The 22,306-nt window shown below is 45.3% G+C and overlaps 2 protein-coding genes across 3 annotated transcripts in view; one reads left to right on the forward strand and one right to left on the reverse strand.

Annotated features, from left to right (window-relative positions):
- Nucleotides 1-5,281, forward strand: part of IST1 (IST1 factor associated with ESCRT-III) — a 112,626-nt gene extending 107,345 nt beyond the window's left edge. For both annotated transcript variants that reach the window (XM_086945531.1, XM_086945532.1), the window contains one exon: nucleotides 2,808-5,281. In XM_086945531.1, the coding sequence (XP_086801657.1) occupies nucleotides 2,808-3,007 (200 nt within the window). In that variant the 3' untranslated portion in view covers nucleotides 3,008-5,281. The remainder of the gene's footprint in view (nucleotides 1-2,807) is intronic.
- Nucleotides 5,282-6,195: 914 nt separating this feature from the next.
- PKD1L3 (polycystin 1 like 3, transient receptor potential channel interacting) overlaps nucleotides 6,196-22,306 on the reverse strand; it is a 1,100,724-nt gene continuing 1,084,613 nt past the window's right edge. Inside the window, exon 31 of the mRNA XM_086945530.1 lies at nucleotides 6,196-6,795. Coding sequence (XP_086801656.1) covers nucleotides 6,673-6,795 — 123 coding nt within the window. The 3' untranslated portion in view covers nucleotides 6,196-6,672. The remainder of the gene's footprint in view (nucleotides 6,796-22,306) is intronic.

Below are 22,306 nucleotides of genomic sequence, written 5' to 3' on the forward strand. Positions count from 1 at the left end.
AAACGCTATATGACCACTGTCACTTCCCAAGATGTGCATCGAACTATGCAATGCGTACGAAATATGCAGTCCGTATTTCACATATGAAACCCATAATGGTTTCTTATATTGGTAATGGGTTGTTGAGCCAAAATACATTGCATTCTATAGGGCTGAGTGATTGGGAGGAAAATAAATACCTTTTATGATCAGTGAAAGAGAGATGTCATTTTTCACAATCCTTTTCACCACAGATGGACAATAAAACCATCTGTTCAATTATTAAGTAATATCGGATTTATTTCACAGTAGCTTTCACATGACAATTAGAAGTTCAAAACATTAATGAATAAGAAATCCATACTAATATAATAAAGAGAGAGACCAAACTTTTGAGGCGGGTAATCTCAGGAACCACAGCACCAATCACAACACCCAATACAGCGTTGGAAAGGGCACTTGCAGCAGAAGGACATAGGCTATGCAGACGCCCACCATATACATTTAAAAGGCAAAAGAACCGTGCCAGCAAAGTAGTCCCTTGTGGGCATGTCTGCGTTGTGCTGTGGGCGTGACAAACGCTGGGGGCGTGTGGTATGTTCCGCCCTTCATGTCACATCTCATATTGTGTGCTAATCCCACCCTGCTCCCTTTAAATACCCCTGCACCCCATAATCGTAACCCACCCTTACTCCTTAAAATATCCCAACACCCTTAAACACTAACCCATCTTAACGCTATAAATATATCCTGTACCCCAAAATCCAAACCTATCCCTAAACCCTAAAAATAGCCCTGTACCCCAAAACTAGCCCTGAACCCTATAAATACCCCTGTACCTCAAAACCCAAACCTACCCCTGCACCCTAAAATACCCCTGTACCCCAACACCCAAACCTAGCCCTGAACCCTTAAAATACCCGTTCCCAAAAACCCAAACATACCCCTGAACCCTAAAAATAACCCTGTACCCCAAAACCATCCCTGAACCCTAAAATACCCCTGTACCCCAAAACCCAAACCTAGCCCTGAACCCTTAAAATACTCCTGTACCCCAAACCTAGCCCTGAACCCTAAAAATACCCCTGGACCCCAAAACCCATACCTATCCCTAAACCCTAAAACTACCCCTGTACCCCATAACCCAAAACTATATCTGAACCCTTAAAATACCCAAACACCCCAAAACATATACCTCAGTACCCCAACACATATACCTCTATACCCATACTTACCTTATCCAAACATTTTTAAAAAACATGCTTTTACCATTCATGCATTTACAACGAATTTCGTTGTAAATGTATGCGTGGTAAAAGCATAGAAAATGTAATGCCATGCGTTATAATGGCATTGCGGAGTCATGGTACTTTCGTAATGAAAGTATGCGGAGTGATGGTATGCGGAAAGAAAGTTGCGGAATAATGGGTGTTTACCCTCCCCTGGTAAGTACATTGGTGACACAGCTGCCCACATCTCCAGCAACATACTCATATGTTTTTCACCACCCATTTGAAAAATGCACAGGTCTCTCTAATTGATGGCCAGCACCGACATACACTTTTAGACACACCTCCCGCCACAAGTTCTAGAATTGCGAACTTTAGAGCTGGGGAGCTACGTTCGAATCTCTGCATCAGCTCAACATCTTGTGATTCCAGGCAAATCGCTTTGTCTCGCCGTGCCTACCACAAATGAATGTGTTCTTCTGTAATGTAAATTGTGCTCCTGCCATGTTGTCGAGTTTGCGCTATATAATATTGCAAGGAAAAATAAAGTAGGGAAACTCGAGTTCACACACTGCTGAACGCGCACTCTTAAGTGCATCAGCAGTGCACTGTCAATTGGAGCGTTTCACAGGCCTGTCACAGATGAGAAATGCTATCAAAACGAAATCCTACAAAACAATATACTACTGGTCGGCAGCAATTCATACCCGGACAACGTCGGGACGGGCTGCTAGTACTCGATAAAAGCTTGCATGTGCATTGCAGTTAAACCTGAACAGTTGACCTGATTTGTAGATGGCCTGCTGCAAGCTCAAGGATTCCAACTCATTGTTTTTTTAAAGAGGTCACAGGGATAAGAAGATAAGTTGGCTGTAATTTTTAGGAGGGTTCTATGGGTGAAGTATATTTTCAGTGCTTGTACGAGGATTGCAGCTTCAGCTATAGAGCTTCGGAGGAAATGAGGTAGAGTTTCACGTGTCCCTAGGTCAAGGGTGGCATACCTAAATAGACTTTTTTACTGTGTAATTCTGTACAATGATATAAATTAGCATAAACTGAAATATAACACTGCTTGGTGGTCAGTTGGAAAGCATTATTTTAGTATGTTCTGTTTTCATGTGTCAGAAGCATGGCTAGCGCTACCTGTGCTAGTGGATGGTCACTCTCAACCTGCTATCAGCGTAAAACATTGTCTATGGCATTGAGGCATAATGACCATAAATGGACCGTGGAAATTCATATATATATTTATATAATTATAATTCTTAAAAAATCACTTTTCTGAATAGTTTTCGATATATATATTTAGCAAAAAAATGTGCATTAGTATCTCACAAAAGGGTTGGACTATTCAGTGCTTATATATTCAAAGAAGATCCCCCTAGTAAAGAACTAGGATTACAGGCAAGTTATTTTTTCTATCGTAGTTACCTTAGTGCTTAGTTATCCTACCCATCAGTGTAGCCTTTATGTTTTAATAAGTTAATTACACTGTATCCATTCCTGTTAACTTCTTTGCAGGCCACAACGTGGCTTTTTTATTTATGGTGCACGTTTTGTGTTGTCACCTTTTAACATGTCATTTCTGCTTGTAAACAGGTCCTGGAGCGAAGCCAGAGCAGTTCACAAAGCCTTCTGCGGGGGCCTCCGTAAACTATGACAACTTTGTGCTTCCAGAGTTACCATCTGTGCCTGATACTTTGCCAGCATCGTCCGTAGGAGCGAACACGACTGCCTCTGAAGACATTGACTTTGATGATCTTTCACGCAGATTTGAGGAACTCAAAAAGAAAACCTAAGATGTAGATTCTGTGCGAGCTTCAGAATTTCACCAGCTACTGGAGAGGGTCCTCACTAGGATGGAACTTGAAGCTTCTTTCTCTGACTTTTGACGTCCCTTAATGATCTGTTTTTCTATAACAAAAAGGCTGTATGAATGCTTTTACCTGATTTCTTCAGCGTGCTGCAGTGTTCTTGCACTCCCAACATTTCATGCGATTGACAGGAGCCTGCAGCAAGGCATGAGCTCGGAGTCCTCGATCGGAGCAAACTTTTTTTCTTTAACATTGGGTGAGATTTGATCAGCAACACTTGTAACACTGGAAAAATCTTCTAAGATTGGCGGGAAAGGAGTACTGAATTTCTCCTAACACTCCAACATACATTTCCAGATGGTTATATCAGTATCCCTCTTGTGTGGCTGAAGCGTGTTGTGACACTGACAACATTGCTGTTGGAAGGCATCCGAGGAAGAACTGCCACATATTAGGTGCTCTGAAAAATGGAACTGTATTTCAGCTCTGGTGTCCTTTTGTGTATGAAACTGTATGAATCATTCTTTTCATTCTACCCACAATCTGGAAATTTGGGTTTGATAGACTGATTCTTTGTGTAAGCTTCAGAATATGAGAATTGTTGGTTTTGATAGGTAACCTACACACAGTAGCTCTATACCACTCAAAAGAGGCAGTTTGAAAAGCTTTTATTGCTCCACTGTGGTGAATAATTTGGGGGAGATGCAGGGTTTGATTCGTATTTTACCTGGAGAAGATGGGCGATTATTCATGAGTGCACATCACAAGGGGAATCATGCACAGTCCCTAAAGTGGTCATTTGGACAGAGAAAAGTGCCACTGGAGATGCTTCAACAAGGAGCTGAGTGAGGATGCCACAGTTAGAATTCCAGGCATAGGCCACCTACAGCAGTGGAGTATGTAGAAATAAGCACATGTACTGAGTGTACGTTCATAAGGCAGATACTATGAACTGTCTCTTCAAATTGTAAAATTCTGCACTTGAAATAAACCATGTGTCATAAAATGGCTGCTTGCAGGAGAAGCAAAGAAAAGCTGCCATCATGAAATTCTTAAGCATTGACAGAGCAGTTCTACTCTGTTAGCCTCTATAAAAGGTCATGGTTAGCCACTGTAGAGACACCCACAAAGCATACAAACAAAGGCCCTGGAGTGGGCTTCGATGGAGAGCCAGGTATCCGTACTAGAATGGACTGTCCTTGCAGCTGGTCACCCAATGGCGGTAGAGCATGTTTCATGTGGATGGGTCATCTGCATGAAATAAATTGGAAACAGATCTGATTGAAGACTGCACTTGTTATAGTCTTCTTTAGATAGACCTTGTACTCCCCATCTAAATTCAGTCTGCCATACCCCGTAAATTGAAGGACTCTTTTTGATGGACCTCTCAAAAGTCTGCCATCTTTTATGGTGTGCTTTGCAGTATTCTTCCTCCATTTGGCTTTCAGTGACTATAGTTGGTTTTCATCCTAAGCCACTTCCCAGTCTACTTGTCAGTCTTCCTCCTGCTGTGCTGCTCGCAACCAACCCCACAGATTGCCTGTAGTTTGGAATCTTTCTCAGCATTGGTTCCTGAAGCCTGACTTTTAGTCGCTCCCTTTGTGCTGAACTTCATTACTCCCTGCCTGTGCCTTTCCCTTCACCATCAGTGCCTCCTTTTACGCTGTGCACCTTGACTGCATACATTTCTTTCCAGGTGTAGTATATCCTTGCCTTCTTCTGTGCTACACTGCTTTGTACTCTACTTGCTTGGAAGCACATGACTCAGTTGACTCTGAACCTCAAAGGACTCCCATTTTATGTTTTATCGCAGATCAACTAATTTCCCTAACTGATACTGTAGGTCAGAGTCCAAAATTATGGGCTGTGTGTGTCCGGTTAGGACTCCTCTGTTCCCTCAAGCTTCTTCACAGCTGGCCACTGGTTGCACCCTGGTCAGTTAGAAGGGTTGTAAACTGGTAATATGCCTGAGCTCTAGTTAATAAAATATGTTCATTTGCTGGCCGGTGTAGTCCCACAGCTCTTCATTAATTCATACACTTTGGTCTGTTTTGCCTCCAGGAACACTCCTCTGCTGAAGGGACACAGTACCAATGTGGCTAATTGACCACACCGTGCACTCACAGCTGATCAACTCCCCTGTAGACCTTTTAAAAATATTTATGTACATAATATTTACTAGGAAATTGTCAGGTTTTTCTTTCGAGTGCTTTATTACTTTAAAAATCATTCCAAATAAATATGAGGACGTGCAACATATTGGTGCTTATTGGTGTTCTTTCCTGCTCAATTCTTCGAATGGAGCTGTAGAAGTGATAATTGTAGTGTTCAATTGAGTTGATGTCCTCACTGCTGCATCTATGTAAAATCGACAATCATCCTCGATTTAGATCGATACAGGAGATCTACTAGCTGCTGCTCGAGCTAGTCCTAGTCGATCCTGTATGTAAAGGCCATTTTAAATTGTTGATGAGCTTTAGTAACACTTTGTCATCCGGCAAAGAGTAACATGTGCTGTTTGTAGGATCTTCTGAACGACATTTGTCAACTGGTAAGTTTTATGTGAATTCTCTGAGCCCAATTCACTGGATTATTCTAAAACTAATGCTATATGTACTGGTGTCGCCGCTTTGAGACAAGCCATGGAGAAATGTCTGAAGTTGGGAGACTGTTTTTGGAAAGATGATATGCTTTTATTTTATTTTACGAGAAGAGATAAACAAACTGTGTTACTTTAGAAGTGAAGTCCAATACAAATTCAAGACCAAGCATTTCCATTCCCTTCGCCAGTCGCCTGTAGGTTTTATTAGAGTACAAAATCGGAGCGGATTTAAAAATCTGCTGTGATCCAAGTATGCCCTGATTCAGCAAGGTAAAGGGGAGGAAAAGTGGTGAATGGCAGACTGACTCCATACTGCACAACGGAAAGGTACAGTATGAAAACGGGGTTTCTTTCAGTATATGGATCTGAAAACTAGGAACCTTGATACGAAAATTATCGCGCAAGAAGTGGCTAAAACCTACATGGAAGTTTGTGTTTATAGGAATGGCTTGTGATTTGCTGAACTAAAGGCCAGCACCGGTGATGGGCGGGCAAAATATGTAAAAACTCTTGGACTGGCTAAGAGAGATCAGTTATCTAAACAAAAGCAATGTTAAACATTGGCACCAAGTAATAGCATCAGTTTATTTATTTATTCAGTTTTATATAGTGCAAACATGACCCTTTCAGGTATCTGAGCACTGTACAACATGGTGGCAAGAAGCTAACCATAAACAAATTACCCTTTGATGGGCCATAGCAGTGTACAGAATTAGATACATATAAAAAATGGTCCTTTCTAGAGCCATACATATGGAGAGTGAACATCTATAGAGTAGGAATTGAAAATGTAAGTCTAAATGTACAAGTAGTCCTCAGATGCCTTCAAGTTCTAGGTTTACATGATGAAAACATGCCCAGCGTATTTTATTATAAAATGAATGCATGTTCATTGGTTGCATATCTCGGTCTGAATACAGTTGCCATTATAATAGGTGTAGGTTGGAATTAAACAAACATCTAAAAGAGAAAAAGCAGGTAATAAACTCTTGTAACAGCTGCCTCTACGCAGAAACTGAATGTTCCAAGTAAATCCAGAGAGCAGTGGTTACTTCTCATCGTCTTTCTTCTCAGCTGCTGTAGGTGAACACATCGTCGCCTTTCTCCTGATACCCAAAAGGCTGCTAAGCTTCTGTAGTAGAAGTTCCACTATTTCTTCCTGCTTCGATAACTGAATAAATAGAAAAAACCCAAATAGTAATGATAGTGGTAAGCTAAGCTCCTTATCGAAAAAGGTGAGACTGCTCAGTCTATAAAAGACAAGGGGTAAATTTGATGGGAACAGATGGAAACTACATATTTTGAGCACCAACAGTTCGATGTATGAATGGATCTTACTAATGCAAAGCCAGTGCTGGACAAATTGGCAGTCTTTTGATACTTTACGAAATTGCAAGGAAAAGGAAGCAGTGAAGAGCTTTTCTTTTTTGCTGCTCTCAGAGAAATATACCAATAGCTGTTGGAAACTACTGAAAGATTACCAACTACAGTGATCGGTCTGGCTTTATTCACAAAGTGGAAGCAGTCCATGAGAGACACCATGTAATGTGTGAATAGCAGCTGCAAGCATCGTAGGAAGCAAATACATGTGTTCATACCAGTGCATGCCCCCCAATGTCCATTCACGTTGACCCCTACAATGGATGAGGTGCTGGCCTTCGAGTACCATTCGGCTATGTGGCAGAAAATATGTAGTTGAAAATATCAAAACATCAATTAAAACATTCGTTTTTTTCCTACCTCCTAGTGCATGTTCATGCTGCTGTATTGTTTCAAGATTAGATGTCGTTATCGAAAGGACCTGGCTCAGCACGTTCCTTTTAACATTTTATCAATAGAATTTGAACAGCATTGCAATGATCTTTATACAACTCTGTTTTCATTTTATATCAGTCTTAAAATTTCAACACAACTGGTGCCTTGGGGGTGCCTAAAGAAATGGTTGCTTCTCTTCCAGGGGATACTCGTCAATAGTCATAAGCACTGAATAGTCCTTCCAACGTGCGGGGACCCCAGAGCATTAACAAAAGATATATGCATTTGCACCTATATATTCTGTATATATCTATGATATACGCAGGTGTATATAAATATGCATCCCACAATCCAAATTTAGGCTCAAATATGCCAATATTGCATTGTATTTTTCATTTGAAATACATCATACGAAATAAAATTTCCATGACACAAAGAAATGTACTCTCAACTTGTTTCAACACAGCCTTTATTTTCAAAGAAAAAGGTAAGGTGATAGCAGGCAGATTAGCCTAGAAAGCTGCATATGGAACAATCATTAGAGAAAACTGCCACCGTGCTCTTAAGACCTCCAGGATCCCATCATGCCCCACAGTTGTTTTTTTCGGGCTCCTTCTGTGAGGATCCTGGAGCATTGAGCTTTTTGTCACTAACAGATTTTTTGCCTTCACTCAACGTTTGTAGTACTTAAAGTACTATTTCCATCATTGTTTCTGTCGGAATACCAGCTCTTATTTAATAAGTGCCCTTCCTGTGGGAAGAAGATGGCTAAGTCAGATCCGCACTCTGTCTGTAATGTGTGCCTACCATCTTCACAAAGACGTGACCAGTGCTACTACTGCCAGCAGTTTTCCTGAACCCCTTGTGAAAGGGAAAGATCACGCTGCATGACATGCAGGAAAGAGGACAGGAGTCTGTAAGTGGCCTGGAAGGACATCCCTCTAAAGAACCATCCTCTCAAATAAGGTCAGAGAACTAGAAAAATTGAGAAAAAAGAAGACACTGGTCGAATTTGCCGTCGAGGGAAAGATCGATGTCTAAAATACCCCTGTGCTCTCCTTCAGCGTTTAAGTCTCCTGTGCCGCGGTCGGCGTAGAAGGCCTTATTGCCCTCAAAGCAGACGACTCCAGGTACAGCAAAGTCTAAATCTAGACATGTCAGCTTCCCGTTGGCCGACTTCGACAACCCCTCGTAGATGGTCCAAATCCGGATCGCATACAACAGCGGAGGGCAGATGCTCGAGATCAGACTCATCGGCGACCGGTGCAGTCGCCGTCAAAGGCCTCTGTGCCGACGTCAAAGGCACCTCGGACATCGACTCCAAATCCAACGCCACAGACTCCGATGTTGGTAGATTTGGTTCACAGTCCATTGACTGCTTCATCGCCGATGGCAGGGCGAACATCGCCGTCGAACGGCTCAGGCGAGAAGGTCTCCTTCAAAGTAAAAAAGAAGGTCATCTGCGACGTCGAGAAGGTCACCGGCGAGTAGGTCAACGTCAAGACCTACATCTACCCACAGGTCTCCACCTGCTAAGAGATAAAGAACAGATTGGTAACCAATGCCGACATCAAGGGACCCGTTGACGTCTAGGGAACTTCAGGATCTGACATCTAAAGGTATGACGTTAAGGAGTGCTTCATCCTCCCTGGATCTACAGATTGTTCAGATCATACCCGAAGGCACCCTGCTCCAGAATCCCATACACCTCCAACTAACCTATCCCCTAGATGGTTGGAGAGCATAAAGGACTGGAAGATGTAGAAAACTGCCCTTTGCTCAGAATAGTCTCAAATATTTTCGCCTTATCATTCACTGGATAGGCAAGTACGACATGACACACCTCAAAGTCCAGCTTCGAGGAGTCCTAGATCAAGGTCTCCGCAAAGTTGCTCTAAGTCAAGATCTCGGCACCGTTTGCCTAGAGAGCAAAGACGCATGTCGCCTTCATGGTCCTCTGACTCCAGATCATCAAAGGCCAACTATTCTCCAACTCTGTCATCTACTCCACCAATTAGAGTATTGCCTGTGGATGATATTGTCACCTTTAATGAGGGACTGTGTAGAGGGGCTACAAAGCTCAACATCGAGATGCCTGCCTCTGACCCTTCGACATCTGTTATATTTGAGGCGCTGCATCACAGGTCCTCCACTAGACCTCTGCTCCCTTTGGCTCCTGGGTTACTAGAACCGGCTCTCCATGCCTCTCTAACTCCGGCTTCAGCGGGAGCAGCACCATCACAGATAGTGAAGACATACAGAGGCCCAGAACAGGACCCGCTTTTTCTGAGGTCTGATCCTCCACAGGACTGTCATTGTGTCAGCAGCCAGGAAAGCGCACAGGGAGGCCTCCTCATTTGCTGTTCCCCACGACAAAGAATGCAAAGCCATGGACTCCAATGGTACGAGAAAGTGCAACACCTCTGCCTCTTACATGAAAGTGGCCATCGCTTCTGCACTGCTGGGTCAATATGACAGTTTGCTATAGGACTCTCTCTCAAAGGTTACAGAGAAGTTACCGGAAGAAAATCAGCAGGATTTTCAGGAGATCCTGCATGAAGGAGGGCTTGTGGCGAATCTGGTCATAAGCATTAATGCAGATTCCTCAGACCTTGCTGCTCATGGTTATTCCCACGGTATCAGTGGAAGGTGATCCTACTGACTAAGGCTCACTGGCTTGAAAGCAAAGGCCCAACACAGATTTCTTAACCTTAGTACCTCCATCCTTGGCTCTCATGCAGATATGTCAAGAATAAAATCAGAACTGGACACCTTGAAGGCTGTTGGTTTGGAGAAAAAGAAGGATTTCCAACGAAAATACCGGCCTTATGATCACCGGCAATACCAGCAGATGGTTCAAACCCCTCCTTGGTCATCGCAGCAACACCATGTGAGATCGCATTACCACCAGCGACGACTCGGTAGAGGAAGAGGGGGCTCTAAGCAACAACCCCCTGCTGCAAAGGAACATCCTAAACCGTGACTGCTTGCTTACACCAGTTCTGTTACCCACTCTGGTGGCGGGGAATTTCTGTTACCCACTCTGGTAGGGGGGGGGGGGAGTATAAGTGTTTTCACTTGGACGAGTGGATCAAAATAACGCAGGACAATTGGGTACTCAACATTGTGAGGAATGGGTACTAAATCAGATTCAAATCTCCACCACCGTCTGTGCCTCCTGTTACAAAAACATGCCATCGAAAAGGTTCCCTGGCAACAACATTGGCAGTGAATCTACTCCTGTTACTTCTTGGTACCAAAGAAAGGTCCAAACAAGGAGTTTAGAACTATACTCTATCTCGGACTCTTAAACAAATTTGTCCTCAAAGAGATTCAGAATGTTGGCTTTACACCAAATCATTCCACACATTCATCAAGGGGACTGGATGTGTTCCATAGGCCTTCAGGATGCTTATTTTCACATCCCAATTTCTCAAAAGCACCAGACGTTTCTATGATTCAGAATACAATCAGACCACTTCCAGTTCAAAGTCCTGCCTTTCAGACTCAAGTTGGCTCCTCGCACTTTTTCAAAATGCATGGCTGTGGAAGAGGCTTTCCTGTGAAAGCTAAAGATCTTAATCTATCCTGACCTAGACGATTGGTTACTTAAGAGTGCCTCTCCCAGTCTCCGACAGGGACATCTAAGATACTGCATTCAACTTTTAAGCTAGTTGGGCCTGTGCATCAACTTCAAGAAATCTGTCCTCAATCCAACTCTGAGGATACACTACTTGGGCGCTACGTTAAACGCTGCAAACGCAAGAGCGTTTCCTTCAGAGGAGAAACTATTATCAGTACTCCACAAAGGTCGCACTCTCCAGCGAACACCTCATCCTAAGTCCAGGCAGGTGTCCTCTCTACTGGGCTCAATGGTGTCTTGCATATTCATGGTTCTAAATGCCAGGTTACAGATGAGACCCTTACAGCAACCTCTAGAGGACCAATGGTCTCAAGTTTCCAACTGCTGGGAGGACACCATAACTCTTCCTCACGCAGTCCACATCTCAATAAGATGGTGGTTGCAATGGTCTCATATTCTGAAAGGAGTTCCCTTCCACCAAGAACTCTCCAAACAAACTCTTGTCACAGATGCATCACTTTAGGGCTGGGGTGCTCACGTGGAATCTCTTCAGTTCCAGAGGATGTGGTCGGAAAAGGAAAAACTTATCACATCAACATTTTAGAACTCAGAGCGGTACATCTGGCTCTCAAAAGCGTTCTTTCCCTCCATAGAGTCACGTTCCCTGTTGGTTCAGACGGACAATACCACAACAATGTATTACCTGAACAAACAAGGAGAGACCAGATCCAGTCTCTGGAGGGTCAAGCGATTTGGATAGGGCGACTGGAGAGGAACATGTCCATATCTGCAGTTCACCTTCCTAGCGCCCTCAATGCACTAGTGGATGACTTAAGCCGAAACTTCGTCGAAGCGCACGACTGGGTGCTAAAAGATGAGATCCCACAAGACATTTTGCGGAGATGGAGTTCCCCAGACATCGACTTATTTGCAGATGCGGCAAACGCAAAATGCTATGCCTTCGCATCCAGATTCCCTGAACCTGGCTCCAGAGGGAATGCACTGTTGATCGACTGGTCAGAGAAATTCCTCTACACTTTTCCAACCGTCCCTCTCATACTACTGGTGATCAACAAGCTCTACAGATCCAGGACAGAGATAATCCTAATTGCACCAGAGTGGCCTCGCCAGTTGTGGCACTAGAACCTGCTACACCTTTCCAGGACGCCACAGAGGAGGTTGCCATGCCATCTGGATCTGTTAAACAAGTCAGGTGGGAAGGTTTTTCATCCCAACCTCCCATCACTGAGATTGGCAGCATGGCTCCAGAGTTCCTCCAATATGGCCACTTAAGGCTCTTGCAGGACTGTAGTATGCAGATCTTAACCACATCGATGCTAGGCATTTTCCCCTGCTGTGCTGGGGAAGCTCCAAAATAATGGTTTCATGACGAGCTCAGCTCGTCATCAGTGTACCAGCAGTACACTGCATGACGAGCTCAGCTCGTCATGAGTGTCGAAGGTGTTAAAGGAAGCTAGGCCTTTGATGAGGAAGTCATGGGCTTTCAAATGGAAGCGTTTTTCTGTGGTGTACAGCTAATGGTCCTAACTCTATCCTGGACCAACCCTATCCTGGCTATTTGTCCTTATCTTTTGTACTTAGCTAAAGCAGGTTTACAGTTCTCTTCTATTAGAGTACATCTTGCAGCAAGTAGAGCTTATAGAAAGTCTGCCACTCAGGCTTCTTTCTATCAAATGCCAGTAGTTAAAGACTTCCTGGAAGGGCTAAGAAAGGTCTACCCACCAATTCGGTTACCTTCCCCTAACTGGAAACATAATGTGGTCCTCTCTAAATTAATGCCCGACCCCCTCCCCCCCTTTGAACCCATTTACAAAGCTTCTCTACAGCACCTCTCTTGGATGGTGGCTTTTCTAGTGGCAATTACCTCTGCTCGCAAGGTGAGGAAGATTCAGGCCTTATGCTCTTCAGCCTTATCTCGTTTTCCATGCTAACCGACTAGTTCTGAGAACTCACCCGAGTTTCCAACCTAAGATGATCTCGGATTTTCATAATAATCAGTTGATCATCCTACCCACATTTTTTTCAAATCCTACCACTCCTCTTGAGAGGGCGTTGCATTCACTTCATCTAAAAAGGATATTAAAATTCTATCTGGATAGAATGAAGGTTAAAAGAAAGTTGGACCGTCACTTTGTTAACTATGGTCCAATACACGCTGGTTTTCCCTCTTCTAAAACTTCCATCGCTCGATGAATAGTATCTTGCATCACATTGTCTTATCAGCTAGCTCACAAGCAGCTCCCTGGCAAGCCAAGAGCTCACTCTACGATGAGTAAAGCTGCTACTACGACTCTGCTTAAAAATGTACCTATTCAAGAGATATGCAAAGCAGCTAAATAGCGCTCGGTCCACACATTTGCCTGCCATTACTGCTTAGTTTCTGATACTCTGGCAAATGCTCAGTTTGGGCAAGCATTCTTGAGGAATTTATTTGGATAACACATGGTTCAGAATATGTTGGATATGCAGGTATTCGCCTATAGGGTTCAGGGATGGGTGTGCTACTTTAGTCAGTGCTTATGGCTATTGATGAGTATCCCCTGGAAGAGAAGGATACGTTACTTCCCTGTATTCCTAGTTCTCTTCCAGGGATATACTCAAAGTCATAAGCAATCCTCTCTCCTCCCTGGACGAATACTGTGTCTATTACAGACTTTTTTTTCCGCATGTTATTTATACAATGTAATAAACTGTCAAAAAGACATGACCTAACTGTCACCTGTGGGCTATGATGGGAGCCTGGAGTTCTTAAAGGCCTGGCGACAGTTTTCTCTGATGAGTGTTCCATATGCATTCTAGGCTAATCTGACTGCTATCACCTTGCCTTTTTCTTTAAAAATAAAGTCTGTGTTCAAACAAGTTGGGAGTACCTTTCTCTATATGATGGAAATGTTATTTTGTATGATGTTTCAAATGAAAAATACAATGCAATATTGGCATATTTGAGTCTAAATTTGGACTGTGGGCTGCCTATTTATATATGTGTGTATATTATAGATATATGCATATTAGATGTATTTATATATATAAATTTGCATATAACTTTTGTTAATGCTCCGGGGTCCCCGCAAGTGGGCGGGAATATTCAGTGCTTATGACTTTGATGAGTATATCCCTGGAAGAGAACTAGGATTACAGGTAACTAACTTATCCTTCCGTGTATAAAAACCAAGACGCATCACATTTTTACTCTTTTTGGCCACTAGGATCTCTATACGAGGGTTGTCGGATAATCCGAAATGCTCTCTATCCCATTGAGGGTAGCGTTTCCTTACACCCTGTTTAATACTTTTCTCTAAGGTACAAAAGGTCAAATGTCAACAATTAATTTGTACTCCTCAGTGTGGTGTCATCATACTCCACACATTGCCAACCATACACCTCTTTTTTTGTGAAGAACCTTCTTGCATTCTAGCGTCTGATGGACACTTCTAGCCGCAGATTCTTTACCTTAAAAAACTTCTGATCCAGTCTTCCACATGGGAATATTCTAACAATCTGGTAGGTTGCGCCGTTTGATTCAGTGTGGTGTTGATGGCATTGTCCACGCTGGAAGTGATGTAGGCGGTGCCTAGCTAGGTGCAATACCAGTGCACTGACCTCAGTTTCTTCTTTTCCGCATCATCAGCGCGGATATGGTCGAGCTCCCATCAGCCATTTTTTGACTGACTCAACCCTGTTTATCTGCGAATTATGTGCCTTTTTTGACTATGTCCCTGAAGAACCCCAACGGGTTCAAAGCTTGTGGAGCCTGCCATCGACAGATGTTGGCGACAGAGCTACACTCAGTCTGTTTGTGGTGCCTTGAAAAGGATCACGACTCCGTCATGTGCAGAGTGCAGGACAATGAAGGACAGGCCATCAAGAGAAGCCACAAAGCTTTTGGCCGCTCGTCACGTGACGCTGTTTCTCTCCAGGTCTTGTCTGTGAGGTACAGCTCCAACAGTCGCTCACATAGGTCCTCCTCTCACTCTAGGACTTCTGCTAAATCCCACAAGAAGTCAAAGCGCTCTGCGACTTCTCACCGCGACCTTTCTTCAGACAACGCGAGGGAATGATGCCACAAATCCCGGCCTTGCTCACAGGTGGTCTCTGTGCAACTGAAGTCGAAAACTGCGTCAGCTCCGCACCTCCCCGAATGTCCTAGAGAAAGAGCGGCCCCCACCTAGCTTTAAGAGTTTTATGAGGCTATGAGTTTCATTTCTGGTCTGTTGACCCCATCTGGAGAACCTTTGGGTACCACAGGGCCAGGAGGGTCTTTGACTGGAGCTCCGACCGGTGGGTTAGCCTCTAGTGCCAGTTGACCCCTTAGGATCTGTTTGTGGATCTTGATAGTCTCCGACTGAAGCTTCGCCACCTCCTCCAGGCATGTGCCAGTGGCGACGCCAAACCCATCATGATTCCTGACTCTGATAATGAGCCGAACCGACGTTGCACAACATTGCTTCCGGGACAGACTAGGCCCACACAACCTGAATTGGAGACAAATCCTTATTTCACGGAGAGGAACACAAATGGAGGGGATCTTAGGAGCCCTATTCCTACATTCACCCCCTAGCAGTGTCCATGGCTGATAACAACTGGTATGCGGACCTGCATCGTATAAACGGCAGAGGGTCAGAGGTCGAAGCATGAGGGCTACAGCGAAAGCTGCCCAACTGAAAACCAACACACTGGTTACAACCAAAGGAAATATACGCAACGAAAAAAGTCCCTTAACAGAACCCCTTTGAGGGTTGGAAATATCACCTCAACAAATAAAGAGCGACAATTTGGAGAATAGCTTTGAGAAAGTCGTGGGTTACATTCCCTTAACGACGAAACACGTGTTGGCTGTGACGTCTCCAGAAATTAAACAACATCAACGACAACCCTGACTAAAAGGATCTGAATTATTTATGAATGTATGATTGATGTATGGTGGAAACACATGTATACTGCTTGAACTATAAATACAAAACGTGTGCTAAGGAGTCTTAAGTATGGTATGCGGACCTGGCTGATGCCATTGGGCTTGATGCCTCACCAGACACTGGCCTCTTCTTTCCTCTCATAGTGGATATGGAGTAAGAGGCTTCCTTTGTGATGGTGGTTAGGAGAGCGGCTAAATTCTTGGACCTATTGCTGGCTACGGTTCAAGTCAAAACTAACCTTTTGATGAAGATGTGTCAATCATGGGAATCTCGACCAGAACCCTTACTACCCTTCAACGAATCCCTCACTGATGTCCTCCTCTGGGCCTGGGCCAAGTTTTGCACAGGACCATTTCTAGCAGCTATTGCTTCGGTCCCGGGGACCCAGCCTTTCTCTCCCATCACTTCCCACTGCCCTCCCCCGAGAGTCTGATAGTCCAGGCCTTGACTTCCAGAATTAATCCTGGTGTGTCCCCTACCACACCAACAGATAGGGATTCCAGAAGGCTGAATAACTTTGGAAAGAGCCAGCCTGCCACTGCGGTCTGTGAACACAGTGTGCCTACTCTTCCTTTACTCCCATATTGTCTGGTACATGGTTGCGAAAATGCTGCCTATGGTCCTAGATGAGGCTCTAGCCATACTCTTCCAAGCCATTGCTGATGGGCGAGATGCAGCAAAGTTCATGATCCGATGCAGGTTGGATACGATGGACTCACTGAGCAGAGCCATTGTTTCTTCGGTGGTGTTGAGACATCACACCTGGTTGAAGTATACTGGCTTTTCAGGGGATGTCCGAGCATGGCTCATGGACATGCCTTCAATGGAACCCTTCTCTTCGGAGATGAGGCTTATTCGGCCTTGAGAACATTCAAGGATAGTAAGGCCACTGCTAGGTCATTGAGGCAATCTGTAGTCTGCTGCTCACCGAATTCTGCGTTACACCCCTTCTGTGGATACTGTAGTGGCCCACTTTGTCCCACATATGGGCTGACTGAGTACCACCTTATTCTCATGCGACAGGACGTACTGGCCCTTCTCGCCAAAGGAGCCATAAGAAGTAGGTCGTGATTGCTATTCCAGCTACTTTCTGGTGCCAAAAAAGGATGGAGGCCTATGTCCTATCCTAGATCTACACCCTCCTCACTAGTACTTGAAGAAGAAAAGAAAAAAAATGTATGATGCTCACCTTGACTCAGGTCTTATCTGCCCTCGACCCTGAATGGCAGCATTGTACTTGCAGTATGCTTACTTTCCCATTCCTGTCCTGCTTGCCCACAGATGCTACCTGCTGTTCGCGATGGGCGAGGATCATTATACATTCACTGTGCTCCCTTTCGGCCTTTTCATTGCCACTCTGGTGTTCACCAAGGTGATGGCAGTGGTTGCAACGCATCTGCGAAAGTCAGGGGTTCCAGTCTTACCCCTACCTTGATGACTGGCTGTTTCAGGCATGCTCGCCTCAGACAGTCGTCTCCCACCTCCAGACTACAGTGGGACCCCTGCATTCGCTGGGGTTCACTATCAATGTGCCGAAGTCCCACCTGACTCCCTCTGAGACACTCCCTTTCATTGGAGCTGTTCTGGACACAGTGCACTTACAGGCTTATCATCCGGAACAGAAAGTCCGGAATATTTAGGCTGTGATTGCGATGTTTCAGCCTTTATCCTGGATTTCGGTGAGACTTACTTGGAGGCTGCTGGGTCTCTTCGCCTCCTGCAGGTAACACATGCCAAATGGCATATGCGCGCTCTGCAATAGGACTAGAATTCCCAGTGGGCACAGCATCAGGGAAATTTCTCTGCCCTGGTCCAGATATCGGAGGGATCTGCAAAGAAGCTGCATGGACCTCGATTCGCTCAACGACAGGCCTCTTTCGCTTCCCCACCCTGAGCTCACAGTGAAGATGGATGTTTCATTCCTGGGCTGGGGCAGCCACCCAGGACAGTTGGAGATCAGAGGAACCTGGTCTCTGGTGGAATCTCAGCTTCACTTCAATCTGTTATAACTGAGAGTGTTCCGACTGGACGTTTTTTCCATCAATCAAGGGAAGGCTATTCAAGTGTTCACAGGCAACACCCCCAATGTGGTACTGCAATAAACAGGATGGGGTAAGGTTGTGGTCTTGAGCCTCTGGACGTGGATGGAATGACAGAGCACCAGGCCATCGTCAACACCTGGCAGGCTCTCTCTGAACGCCAGAGCTTGACTAATTCAGCGGTGACAATTGATCGTATTTGACCTCCTTCCCTAAGTGTGTGATATCATTCTAGCAGCCTAGCGTTTGTCTACCAAAATAATTTACGCCTGCCAGTGGGACAAGCTGCTGGCGTGGTATACATCTAAGTCAGCTGATCCTCTGTCTTCACCCTTGTCTGAGGTTCTCTTTTCTGTGTTATCCCTGGCCCAGTAAGGTTTTGCTCTGGGTACAGTGAAAGGATATCTGGTCGTCATTCCCACTTTTCTACTGTTGCCCGATCAACCTTCCCTGTTTAAGTGACCTGTTGTGACTATATTCCTTAAAGGTTTGCAGTATGTTTCCTCCCACAGCCTTCATTATGCCTCAAAGGGACATGAATGTAGTTCTTACTTTCCTCATGTGTTCCCCTTTTGAGCTGATATTGAGTTTCCCTCTATGGCTCTTAACTCTTAGAACTTTCTTTCTTGTGGTGATAACATCTGCCAGGAGGGTTAGAGAGTTGCAAGCACTTTCCGCTAACCCTCCATACACTACATTTCCCCCCAGACAAACTGGTTCTAAGAACTATGGCATCCTTTCTACCAGAAGTGGTCACACCTTTTCACATCGGGAAAACATCATCCTGCCTACCCTTTCTCCCCCCCCCCCCCCATTAATTTTCAAAAGATGAGGAGGGATGCCACTGCCTGGATCCAAAAGGGGTGTTATCGTTATATATATATTGATTGTACCTAATATTTTTGAATGGACGAACAACTCTTTGTTGGATTTGCAGGGGTGAAGAAAGCAAAGGGATTTCAAAAGAGAACCATCTTTCGATGGATCATCCTCTGTATTGAGATCTGCTAAGCAATAGCCAAGAAACACTCCCCGATGGCTTAAGAGCTCACTCCACCAGAGCTACAGCTGTGTCCAATGTGTTAGCTAGAGGAGTCTCAGTCTTGAACATATAGAAGGCAGCTGCGTGAGCATCTCTGCACACATTTGCCAAACACTACTGCCTTAACAGTCAGGTCCGGCGAGATGGGCACTTCGCCTTTTTGGTCCTTATTCTGAAAACAATCCATAGACCCTCCTCCATGGAGGGATATTACTTTGGTATCTATTCTAAGATAAGGAAACCGTGGCTAGAGGCCTTTATCAAATGAACAAGTTACTTACCTTTGGGAAGGGTTTATCTGGTACAGACTCTATCTAACTGCAGATTCGTTACCAGCCCTCCCCATTCTGTAGACTCTTTTCTCATATTCAGCGATCCTTTTGGACCTCACTTTTGGCACACCAGTCATTCAACCTCAGCTTCGCTCCGTGCTCTGGTGCAGCGGAAATAGTCAAGAACTGAGGTCCGCACACTGCAGTGCCATATATAGGCACTGTGCACATCAATTCTGGTGAAAACTACGGCAACTTCGCCACATACCAGTGTGCAAGAGGGATTGCTCAGAAAAGTTCTGGATCCAGTCTGATGCCTAGGAATATTCTAAGGTAAGGAATCTGCCACTAGATAGAGTCTCTACCAGATAAAGCGTTAGCAAAGGAAAGTAGCTTGTTACTCCTAGCCCAAAAATAACACCAACAATGTGATGTATGCTATTCTGTGTCCTTGCAATAAAATCTACATTGGGCAGACAACGCAGAAGGCTCGGATACCGATTTGCCAGCACCATAGCTGAATATGCTGCAATACCCCAAATGCACTTCTTGTGGAACACTTTCAGGCAGCGCGGGTCACACTGAAGATGACATATGGTGGACAATCATTAGCGTGATAAAGCCACCACCAAGGGGTGCGGACATTGCACAGCTCATTAACAAGGAAGGACTAAAATGGATCCTGAGGACTGGAAGTATTCATATAGGCTTCAACCTTCTGGAGGACCGGACTTCATTAATCGGAGTACGATTCTCTTTGAGTAGTGTTGCGATTTTTGGTCCTCAACACAGACATTTGCTATTTTAAGTGCCCTGTTCTGTTCCCCTTTTTAGGTCGAGCGACCTATCTCAATGCGCATGCATGCGCATTGAGCGGGAGCTCGATATATAGGGACTTAAACAGAGCTTACCGAGATCAGGCGATTCCCAGGCGATTTCTTGCAGTGCATGTGAAAGCGCGTGCACAATGGTACCAGCCGCTTGCCTCGCATTACCACATCAAAGGCGGCCGCGTCTCAGGCCCCTGCTGCTTCACACCCTCATGCCGCTCTCCCTGCTCCGCCCCCTCCCCTGCCCGCCGTGTCGCATTTCTCCTCGTACTTTCACTTTGACGGCCACAGGCCGTCTCTCGTGTTTCTCCTTTTTTTTTAACTTTTCTTGTTTATAGAGCGTTGACCTCAACACTATGCAATATTTATACCCAAGAGCTGTGCTCTAGCGTTGCAGTTTCTGTGCTGTGTACTACAAATGCAGATGTTATTACCTTATAAAAGAGTTGTGCCAGTGTGGGCTGTTGGCAGCTCTAGATGAAGTGTACTATTTTACAAACATTCGTGCACTTAGTCCCAGCATCTTTATCAAAGTCTAACCATTATCGCAGCTACAAGTTAGTAATAATTGTTAGTGTGGTAGTGGTTGGCTACTTGCATTAAATTAGGCATACACGTTTCATTGTCGGTCTTTTAAATTCAGTGTTTTACTGTATGCACAGCCACTGAAAATGAATTTGCATTATTTCTGCAAGTGTTTTTTTTATGCCGTTAGGAAATATTTATTTATATTTACGTTTCCAGGCCGTAGTTGGGTATAAGTTCCAGGAACCGAGCAGATACTAACTTTTAGTATTAACTTTCGATAAAGTACATCTGCTGCTTTGAAGTTTATTTTAATTTTTTTTTACCTGAGTCCAGTATTTTTTTTAAGCTTTCTGGTCGTGTCTGATATCCTGAAGAATACCACATTTTTCCAGTTGCTAATTTTTATTTAATGCGGTGTGATGGGAAGAATCATTTTTCTCTTTAATGAGAAAAGAGTGCCAGACCCATTTAAAGCAGTTATTGCCGAGTAGATATATTCATCAATTGGCTGTGAGCCTACAAAAACATGACATCCACCGCATCCACCACCACCGCATCCACCACCACCACACCCACCACCACTACATCCACCACCACATCCACTACAACCACCACCGCATCCACCACCGCATCCACCACCACATCCACCATCACATCCACCACATCCACCACCACATCCACCATCACCTCCACATCCACCATGACATCCACCGCCACATCCACCACATCCACCACCACTTCCACCGCATCCACCACCTCCACCACCACTTCCACCACCACCGCATCCACCACCACCACATCCACCACCACCACCACCACATCCACCACCCCATCCACCACCACCACCGTATCCACCACCACCACCGCATCCACCATCACCACATCCACCACCACCGCATCCATCACCACATCCACCACCACCGCATCCACCACCACATCCACCATCACATCCACCACCACATCCACCATCACCTCCATATCCACCATGACATCCACCGCCACATCCAACACCACCGCATCCACCAACACCACCGCATCCACCACCACCACACCCACCACCACTACATCCACCACAACCACCGCCCCATCACCGCCACATCCACCACCACCACCACATCCACCACCACTTCCACCACCACCACTGCATCCACCACCACCACCGCATCCACCACCACCACCCCCACCACCACTACATCCACCACCACATCCACCCCAACCACCACCGCATCCACCACCACCACCGCATCCACCACCACCACCGCATCCACCACCACATCCACCACCACATCCACCGCATCCACCATCACATCCACCACTACCACCACATCCACCATCACCTCCACCACCACCACATCCACCATCACCTCCACATCCACCATGACATCCACCACCACCACATCCACCGCATCCACCACCACCACATCCACCACCACCACCACTACATCCACCACCACATCCACCACCACATCCACTATCACCTCCACATCCACCACCATCACATCCACCACCGCCACATCCACCACCACCACCACATCCACCACCACTTCCACCACCACCACCGCATCCACCACCACCACCGCATCCACCACCACCACCACTGCATCCACCACCACATCCACCCCAACCACCACCGCATCAACCACCACCACCGCATCCACCACCACCACCGCATCCACCACCACATCCACCACCACCGCAT

This window comes from Lissotriton vulgaris, chromosome 12 (genome assembly GCF_964263255.1).
Source record: "Lissotriton vulgaris chromosome 12, aLisVul1.2, whole genome shotgun sequence".
In the NCBI taxonomy this organism is placed as follows: domain Eukaryota; kingdom Metazoa; phylum Chordata; class Amphibia; order Caudata; family Salamandridae; genus Lissotriton; species Lissotriton vulgaris.